A 10000-nucleotide genomic window follows, 5' to 3' on the forward strand; every position below is an offset into this window, starting at 1 on the left:
ATATATATATATATATATATATATATATATAAATATATATATATATATATATATATATATATATATATATATATATATATATATATATATATATATATATATACACACATATATATATGCACGCATGTGGTATTTTTATCATTATTTGTTTAATGAGGGACCTCACGCCCAAATCTACGTATACATGCTTATTTCCTTTCCTCACTGGGGTATTTTCCCTGTTGGAGCCCTCTGGCTTATAGCATCCTGCTTTTCCAACTAGGGTTGTAGCTTAGAAACTAATAATAATAATAATAATAATAATAATAATAATAATAATAATAATAATAATAATAATAATAATAATATTCCCTAATGCTTTTTATAGCCCTCTATCTCATGTAATCCTCATGATCCATTTACCCTAATAATTTCACACCGGGAGAGAAGTTTCATCACACTCATAATGCGTTGCAATATCAATTATAACATCGTAACACAGCAGGTAATATTTGCACATATTAATCAGGCCGATGGCTGACCTCTCATACCAGGTTGCGACAAAGGGGGAAAAAAAAAAAAGAGATAAACGTCAGTCCATTCGATAGTGACTTTTTTCCTTCTTATTCAAAGGTGGTGATATGTTAAGCTTAAAGGTGGTGAAAGGTATTTAAGCTTAAATATGTTGAAATGTAGTTAAGCTTAAAGGTGGTGAAAGGTATTTAAGTTTCACGGAGGGAAAATTTTTTTTTTTAGTTAAAGGAGGTAAATTCTAATTAAGTTCAAAGGTGTTGAAATGGTAAAATGTAATTAAGCTCATAAGAGGTAAAATGTAATCAAGTTCAAGGATGGTAAAATGTAATTAAGCTCATAAGAGGTAAAATGTAATCAAGTTCAAGGATGGTAAAATGTAATTAAGCTCATAAGAGGTAAAATGTAATCAAGTTCAAGGATGGTAAAATGTAATTAAGCTCATAAGAGGTAAAATGTAATCAAGTTCAAGGATGGTAAAATGTAATTAATCTCAGAGGTAAAACGTAATAATGTTCAAAGGTGGCAAAATTAATTAAATATTTTATCAAATTCAAAGGTAATAAAATGTAAATTCATCTCAACCATCTTAAAGATTTGTTTATGAAACTTTGTGTGCGAAACTTAAGGCTATTTCTACTGTAAATTCGAATTTGCAAATAATTTTCTATTATTATAAGGTTTAAATTCCTACCCCACCTTTTCAAAGATATCTGACTACAATGAATCTTTGATATAAAGACTTTTTTTTTCTTAATAAGTTAATTAAATCCAATATCTAATTAGTGTTTTCAAAACTTTTAAGGCAAAGGCCCTTTAAGTAAAATCATTTTTGTTTTTCTAGAAAGAGAAATAAATATAAATTTCGTTCAATATATTTAAATAAACTTCAAAATGAGTCAAAATAATTCAGCATATATCTTACTAAGTTATCACTTTTTTTTTTTTTAGCAGATAACAAATATACATTGTTTTGCTATTCTGATGGGTAAAACTCAATGAAAAAAAAGGGAGATGTAACTACATATAAATATAAATCTTGAAAGAAACTTATTATAAGGACATTACGTATAATCTAAAATCCTTTGAAACTAACAAAGTTATATTTACCATTATCAACTAAGAATAAGAATATCCAAAAAAAAAATATATCAAACGAATCCTCTTAACTTACTTATATTCCCCAAAAGCATTCCTGTTCCTGGCCACATCCACCCAAGAAAATGAATCAGCCATTACCTGTCTCTTTCAATACATGTATCCCCCCCAAAACAGGTCTCAGTCTTCCATTCCTTGACCCTCCGTCCATCCCGTAAAATAAACAGAGATATTCCCCCTGTCTCTTTAGGCCCTGGGGACGTCAATGCTTGTTTCCCCGAGAATTCCCCCTCCTCCTCCTCCCCTCATTCCCCATCCTCCTCCCCTCATTACCCTTCCCATAGTAAATTTTACATTTGCATACATACCTTCTTGAGCGTAGCCAGGTTGACGTGTAGAGCAAGCTCTGTCTTAAGCTTGTCAGGGAGAAGACCCAGCGCCATGTTTATGTCTCCGCCGCCTTGGATACGACCTCTGTGGTAAGGAATAATAAGGAATAATAATAATAATAATAATAATAATAATAATAATAATAATAATAATAACAAAAAGATAAAATATTTTAATAAACCATATACACTTTATATGTCTCTTGAAGGTAAAAGCATACACACATCCTCATAAAAAACACACACACAAACACACACACACATACAAACACACACACACACACACACACACACACACACACACACATATATATATATATATATATATATATATATATATATACATCCCCTTTCTGAGTGAGGACCCCTTGGCGTGGTGAAAGGGTTTGTGTATCACCATGCTCAGCAAAGGTGTACTAGTCAGGGTCACCCATATTAGATTGGTTTTCTGTGAGCAATCAGGCGAAAATATCCCACCATCACCAACTCACAGGTGGCCAGTGCTGAAAACTGTCCAAATCCCAGATACGAATAAGGACATGTCTGAGGACTTTGTCTTACAGTGGACTAGAGAGAGAGAGAGAGAGAGAGAGAGAGAGAGAGAGAGAGAGAGAGAGAGAGAGAGAGAGAGAGAGAGAGAGAGCTAACATCGGATCAAACAATTTCCACTGACCACATGATTTTAAAATTCCAGGGGAGAGAGAGAGAGAGAGAGAGAGAGAGAGAGAGAGAGAGAGAGAGAGAGAGAGAGAGAGGAGAGTGAGAGAGAGAGAGAGAGAGATTAACTACCCTTTCCTTATCATAAAACTTACGCAGACATCCATTTACCGCATGGAATTCTTAACTTCCTGCTCTTCACAACTTTTTTTTTTTTTTTTTTTTTTGTGCAGACATTGCCAAATATGAAAAAAACCTCGAGACTTCCTTTGAAGTTGTCTAAGTCTTCAGATTAACGTATCCAAAAAGTTAAAAAGGAAAGTAGGAAGTTGAGAACTCCTCATGTCAAGCAAATGTACGTTTGCATATAGGTGGATAGATAAATAGACAGATGATAGATAAGAAATACAGGTAAATTAATAGATGGATAGATAGATGAAATATAGATAATTGAATAGAAGGATAGATAAAAAAACAGATATATGAATATATGAATAGATATATAAGAAATTAGATAGATGGACAGATAGATAAGAAATATAGATAAATGAATAGATGGATAGATGAATAGTTGGATAGATAGGTAAGAAATTTAACTAAATGAATAGGTAGATAAGAAATATAGATATATGAATAGATGGATAGATAAATAAGAAGATGGATAAATAAATGAGAAGATGGATAGATAAATAAGCAGATGGATAGATAAATAGGAAGATGAATAGATAAATAAGTATATGGGTAGAAAAATAAGAAGATGGATAGATAAATAGCAAGATGGATAGATAAATAAGCAGATGGATAGATAAATAAGAAGAATAGATAAACAAGAATATGGACAGATAAATAACCAGATCGATAGATAAATAACATGGACGATAGATAAATAAGATGGATAGATAAATAAGCAGATGGATAGATAAATAAGAAAAGGAATAGATAAATAAGATGGATAGATATATATGAAGATGGATAGATCAATAAGCAGATGGATAGATAAATAAGATGGAGGATAGATAAATAAGATACAGATAAATAAGGTGTACAGATAGATAACATCCCCTTCTTTCAAATGCAAATGTTTGCTAATCCCGGACGTAGCTGGCTGCATGGGCGGTCGAGGTGAAACCAGAGTATTCATGCAAAGTGAATGGCTGGGCTTGACATCAGGTCGTTTGGAAGGGGTCACTTGCTTCTTAGAGAGAGAGAGAGAGAGAGAGGAGAGAGAGAGAGAGAGAGAGAGAGAGAGAGAGAGAACTTTGGATCAAACAGGTCCAACTGACCACATGATTTTAAAATTCCAGAGAGAGAGAGAGAGGAGAGAGGAGAGAGAGAGGAGAGAGAGAGAGAGAGATGAGAGAGAGAGATCCGTAGCTGTTCGTATCTTCAAAAATATTTTAAAGTTAGTAACAGGAGAGAGAGAGAGAGGAGAGAGAGAGAGAGAGGGAGAGAGAGAGAGAGGAGAGAGAGATCCGTAGCTGTTCGTATCTTCAAAAGTATTTTAGAGTTAGTAACAGAAGAGAGAGAGAGAGAGAGGAGAGAGAGGAGAGAGAGGAGAGGAGAGAGAGAGAGAGAGAGAGAGAGAGCCTTATTGCCTTATTTTTTGTTTGGGTTCCCCCAGGTCCCTCAGTGTGAGAGAGAGAGAGAGAGAGAGACTTATAATATAAAAAACTGCTTAAGCTTGCCATTGCATGTTTCAGTTTGTTAAAGTTTTATGCCATTGTTACCCTCAAACCTTTGTATATATGCTTGTTATCTCGTTGAATTAAAGTCAGTTATGTTTAGCTCGTCTTTCCGTTAAGACCCTCACTGTACTCAATTTTTTTTAATGAGACACATTTGCACCGACTCGCAGCGGTGCCCTTTTAGCTCAGTAAAGTTTCCTGATCGCTGATTGTTAGAAATTATCTTATTCAACCAATCAGCGATCAAGAAACTTTTCAGAGCTAAATGGGCACCGCTGCGAGTCGGTGCAAATCTGCCTCACTAAAAAGAATTGACTATAATCTGCCACAGAACTTAGTACAGCCTTCCCTGATCGTTGATTGGTTAGAATTATCTTGTTCAACCAATCAGCGATCAGGAAACTTTTCCGAGCTAAATGGGCACCCTGCGAGTCGGTGCAATCTGCCTCACTAAAAAGAATTGAGTATAGTCTGCCACAGAACTTAGTACAGCCTTCCCTGATCGTTGATTGGTTAGAATTTCTTGTTCAACTAATCAGCGATCAGGAAACTTTTCCTAGCTAAAAGGGCACCCCTGCGAGTCGGTGTAAATCTGCCTCACTAAAAAGAATTGACTATAGTCCGCCACAGGACTTTACAGCCTTCCCTGATCGTTGATTGGTTAGAATTATCTTGTTCAACCTATAAGAGACAGGGAACTTTTCCGAGCTAAAAGGGTACCCCTGCGAGTCGGTGCAAATCTGCCTCACTTAAAAGAATTGACTATAGTCTGCCACAGGATTTAGTACAGCCTATATATGAGCTTGACATGAGGCCTTGGAGTTGTAAACCACGGTTATAGAACTCCCCCAAGGACAAGAGGAGTGACCATTTTTTGTTTCACCAGTTGCTACATATCCATAAACAAATGAACAGTTGGCCGAAGAGGTAAAAAGTAAAGAGAAAAAACCCATTTTTGTCATCAATTGAAATAATATCTGCAATAAGTTTCTGAATATTACCGAGAGCTCTAGTTCCTGTTTCCACACAGCAGATATTACTTGTCTGTCGTGAAAGATGTGTAGTATTGGTAGGAAGATATTAAGGACTATGATATACATCGCAATGAAAAAGAACAGGAAATATAAAGGTCATATTGGAAGAAAATGGAATGGTGATTGAACCTACAGTACATCCAGTCTGTCAGTGATTATAGAACATTGTTTCTTTACTGATTATATATATATATATATATATATATATATATATATATATATATATATATATATATATATATATATATAAATTATATATTATATATATATATAAATATATATTATTATATATAATATATATATATATATATATATATATAATATATATATATATATATATATATACATATATATGTATATATGTGTATATATATGTATATATACACACACATATATATATATATATACATATATATGTATATATGTGTATATATATGTATATATATACACACACACACACATATATATAATATATATATATATATATATATATATAACATTGTTGGTCACTTTTGGTCTTAAATATAACCCAAAAACATAACATCACACCAGACCATATGTACATTACTCAAAATATAATAACAAATAAATTATAATACGTAACATTCACCATTAACAAATAAAACATACAGCACACCACTCGATAAAAGCAATTTCACTCCTCGTGCATTCCGCAAACAAAACTTACAAACTTCATGAGAGAGAAAACGCACCTCAGTATCCTCCCCGATGTTTTATTAAATCGTAACGCAAGAGGCGAGAAAGATATTGTCCAATAAAGGAGGTCTCTGCCAAGCGGTTTAGTTTTAAAGGGGAGTTATTATACTGGCGTGTTATGCCCCGCCATTATGACCACCGGCCATCGTGGTCTTCACTGCTTTTACGGGCAAAGGTGAAGGAAAATGTTGATGGGAGGAGGAAACGTTTGGGGGGAAGGTAAACGTTGAGGGAAGGAAAATTTGTGAGAAAAAAAAACGTCGAGGGAAGGAAAACTTGTGAAGGTAAACGTCGAGGGAAGGAAAACTTGTGAAGGTAAACGTCGAGGGAAGGAAAACTTGTGAAGGTAAACGTCGAGGGAAGGAAAACTTGTGAAGGTAAACGTCGAGGGAAGGAAATGTGAGAAATAAACGTTGAGGGTAGGAAAATTTGTGAAGGAAAATGTTGAGGGAAGGAAAATTTGTGAAGGAAAATGTTGATGGGAGGAAAACGTTTGGGGGAAGGTAAACGTTGAGGGAAGGAAAACTTGTGAAGGAAAATGTTGAGGGAAGGAAAATTTGTGAAGGTAAACGTTGAGGGAAGGAAATGTGAGAAATAAACGTCGAGGGTAGGAAAATTTGTGAAGGAAAACGTTGAGGGAAGGAAAACTTGTGAAGGAAAACGTTGAGGGAAGGAAAACGTTGAAGGGAAGGTAAACGTTGAGGGAAGGAAAATTTGTGAGAAAGAAAAACGTTGAGGGAAGGAAAATTTGTGAAGGAAAAGCGTTGAGAGAAGGAAATGTGAGAAATAAACGTTGAGGGAAGGAAAACTTTGAAGGAATGAAAACGTTGAAGGAAGGAAAACGTTCAGGGAAGAAAACGTTGAGGGAAAGCAAACATTGAAGTAAGGAAAACGTTGCAGGAAGATAAACGTTGGGGAAAGAAAACGGTGGGGGAAGATAAACGTTGTGGGAAAGTAAACGTTGGGGAAGAAAAAACGTCGTGAGAAGGAAAAAGTTGGGGAGGAAAAACGGTGGGGAAGGTAAAACGTTGGAGAAGGAAAAAACGTTGGGGAAGGAAAAAAGGGTGGGGATGAAAAACGTTGGGGGAAGGATAAAGCTGGGGGAAGAAAAACGTTGTGGGAAAGTAAACATTGGGGGAAGAAAAACTTTGGGGTACGTAAAATGTTGAGGGAAAGAACACTTTTGAGGAAGGAAAGGGAAGGTAAACGTTGTGAGAAGGAAAACGTTGGGGAAGGAAAAAAGTTGAGGGAAAAAATGTGAAAAGAATATTTTTGGGTTAGGAAGAAATATGAAAAGAATATTTTTTTGTGTTAAAAGAAGGTACTATTTCTTTCAAGTGAAGCCATAAACAGTTTATAAGATTACGTAATTTAGGTTAAATATATCTTTTTTTATATATAATATCAACGATAAACTTGATATTTTCAAAGATATTTTTGATACTACTAAGGAAAAAAGACTGGGGTAGGTGAGATACATTTTCTGTTGAATGTAAACATGGTGAGCAAAGTAGGCATTACTAAAGAGTAAAGATGAAAATATTACCAATTACTCTAATTTTACCTTAATAGAAGCTGGTGTAAAAATATGAAAAAGTTGGTAAACCTCACCATCAGTTATCTTGTGCCTTGATATTATCATATTTATCTTCGCACTTCAATTATCCTTCGTTATCTCACAATCTTGATATTTATAATTTATCGAACTTTACCAGCATGAGTATCTCCCCAAAATGGAATGGAAATGATAGCAATTTTATATAATCTCGGTAAATAATTTAAATTAAAAGCAACAAAAACTACTACTAAACTATTGCCATACTTCGAACATTATTTGCTTTGCTTTCTCTAAAGCCTTATAATTATATACAGCTATTTCGCACTATTATAGTCTCTAACATATTATGACTAAAATGTAGCCGTTCCCTTTATAATCAAACTGGAAAAAAGAAGTAAAACACTGCATTGATTTTATTAGTATACTTCTTTTAACATCCAATTTTTCAATACACACACTCTCTCTCTCTCTCTCTCTCTCTCTCTCTCTCTCTCTCTCTCTCTCTCTCTCTCTCTCTCTCGCTCATGTATTGAACAGTATCATGGAAAACGAAATCAAGAATAAGTTTAAAAATCATGAAAATTCTCTAAACGTTTTAAACCAAAATCTCTCTATCCAAGAGCAAATTGAGTCTTCGGGGATGGACTAAAAAGCCTTTGAGACATCCAAAACATGCTCTCTCTCTCTCTCTCTCTCTCTCTCTCTCTCTCTCTCTCTCTCTCTCTCTCTCTCTCTCTCTCTCTCTCTCTCTCTCTCTCTCTCTCTCTCAGTAACAAGGTAAACGAAATCACGAATAAGTTTAAAAATCATAAAAATTCTCTAGCAAATTGAGTCTCCGCGGATGGACTAAAAAGTCTTCGAGGCATCCAAAATTCTAGTCTCTCTCTCTCTCTCTCTCTCTCCTCTCTCTCTCTCTCTCTCTCTCTCTCTCTCTCTCTCTCTCTCTCTCTCGCATGTAGTGAACAGTAACATGGTAAACAAATTCAAGAATAAGTTAAACAAAATCATAAAAATTAAACCAGAATCGCTCTACCCAAGAGCAAATCGAGTCTCCGCGGATGGACTAAAAAGTCTTCGAGGCATCCAAAATCCTAGTTGCTCTCTCTCTCTCTCTCTCTCTCTCTCTCTCTCTCTCTCTCTCTCTCTCTCTCTCACGCATGTAGTGAACAGTAACATGGTAAACGAAATCAAGACTCAGTTTAACAAAATCATAAAAATTAAACCAAAATCGATCTACCGAAGAGCAAATCGAGTCTCCGCAGATGGACTAAAAAGTCTTCGAGGCATACAAAACCCTAGTTTCTCTCTCTCTCTCTCTCTTTCTCTCTCTCTCTCTCTCTCTCTCTCTCTCTCTCTCTCTCTCTCTCTCTCTCTCTCTCGCAATCAGTCCTTTTCTTCACGAAACCAACTCTAAACGGTACATACCTCGACCAGGAGTAGTCATACCACCTCTGCACTCTCCTCTGCATAGCTCTAGGAACTTTGTGGTGACGCATGTATAACTTAGCTCCATCCTGTCCGGGATAAGGAAATTCAATGAATATGGCAATACTCTCGTGTTCACAGAGGGTGGGCTTTAATTCATCACCCATCAAGTATTGACGCCGGAATTAATAGTGGAAGCTTTATAAATGTCTTTGATTATTCTCTCCCTCTCTCGGGCGGACGTGAAAGAAAGGAATGACGGTCAATGATTAATAGGTGTAGATTTGTATGGCGCATAGGTTTGTTCATTATTTATATGAAAATTTCTTTTTTATTATGTAGCTGAGAGAATATTCTAAAATAATTTTTGGATTGAGGTGTAATAAATAAATAAAATTAATAAAATTTTATGAAGCATACTGTAGCAATGGATGTATTTGTAAATTATAGTACATTGAAAACTATATTCAATTTGTTTTTATAATATCCGTTCTCTATGAAGCGTAATACGTGAACATAAATAAAAACATTATATCTAACTATAGAATCCTTTGACCAAACAGGAAATCTTACAATTTATTCAATGACGCGAACAACGCGTCATACAGATCTTGCAAATACGATGACGCGAAAAAACGCGTCATACAGATTTTGTAAACACGGTGATGCGAAAAACACGTCATACAGATTTTGCAAACACGACGACGCGAAAAACGCGTCATACAGATTTTGCAAACGCGATGACGCGAAAAACGCGTCATACACATCTTGACAGTGGAATAAAAAGCTTACAAATACCTTCTAAATATTTCAAACATATCAATATTCATGTCTAGAAGAAGAAAATTATCTTCAACAAATATGTAAACTGTACTTACCAACAACCTTTCGAATTCCAACCTATTAGCGTTACGATTTGTGATCACA

The 10000-nt window shown here is 35.0% G+C and overlaps 1 protein-coding gene across 1 annotated transcript in view; it reads right to left on the bottom strand.

The window, feature by feature from the left end:
- Positions 1 to 10000, bottom strand: part of LOC137617305 (uncharacterized) — a 150703-nt gene that overhangs the window by 116234 nt on the left and 24469 nt on the right. The window contains exons 6-8 of the mRNA XM_068347310.1: positions 9952 to 10000; positions 9074 to 9162; positions 1977 to 2082 (exon numbers count right to left, since the gene is read on the bottom strand). The exon at positions 9952 to 10000 is cut by the window's right edge and continues 13 nt beyond it. Of these exons, the coding sequence (XP_068203411.1) occupies positions 1977 to 2082; positions 9074 to 9162; positions 9952 to 10000 (244 nt within the window). The remainder of the gene's footprint in view (positions 1 to 1976; positions 2083 to 9073; positions 9163 to 9951) is intronic.

Source organism: Palaemon carinicauda, chromosome 23 (assembly GCF_036898095.1).
Source record: "Palaemon carinicauda isolate YSFRI2023 chromosome 23, ASM3689809v2, whole genome shotgun sequence".
Lineage (NCBI taxonomy): Eukaryota > Metazoa > Arthropoda > Malacostraca > Decapoda > Palaemonidae > Palaemon > Palaemon carinicauda.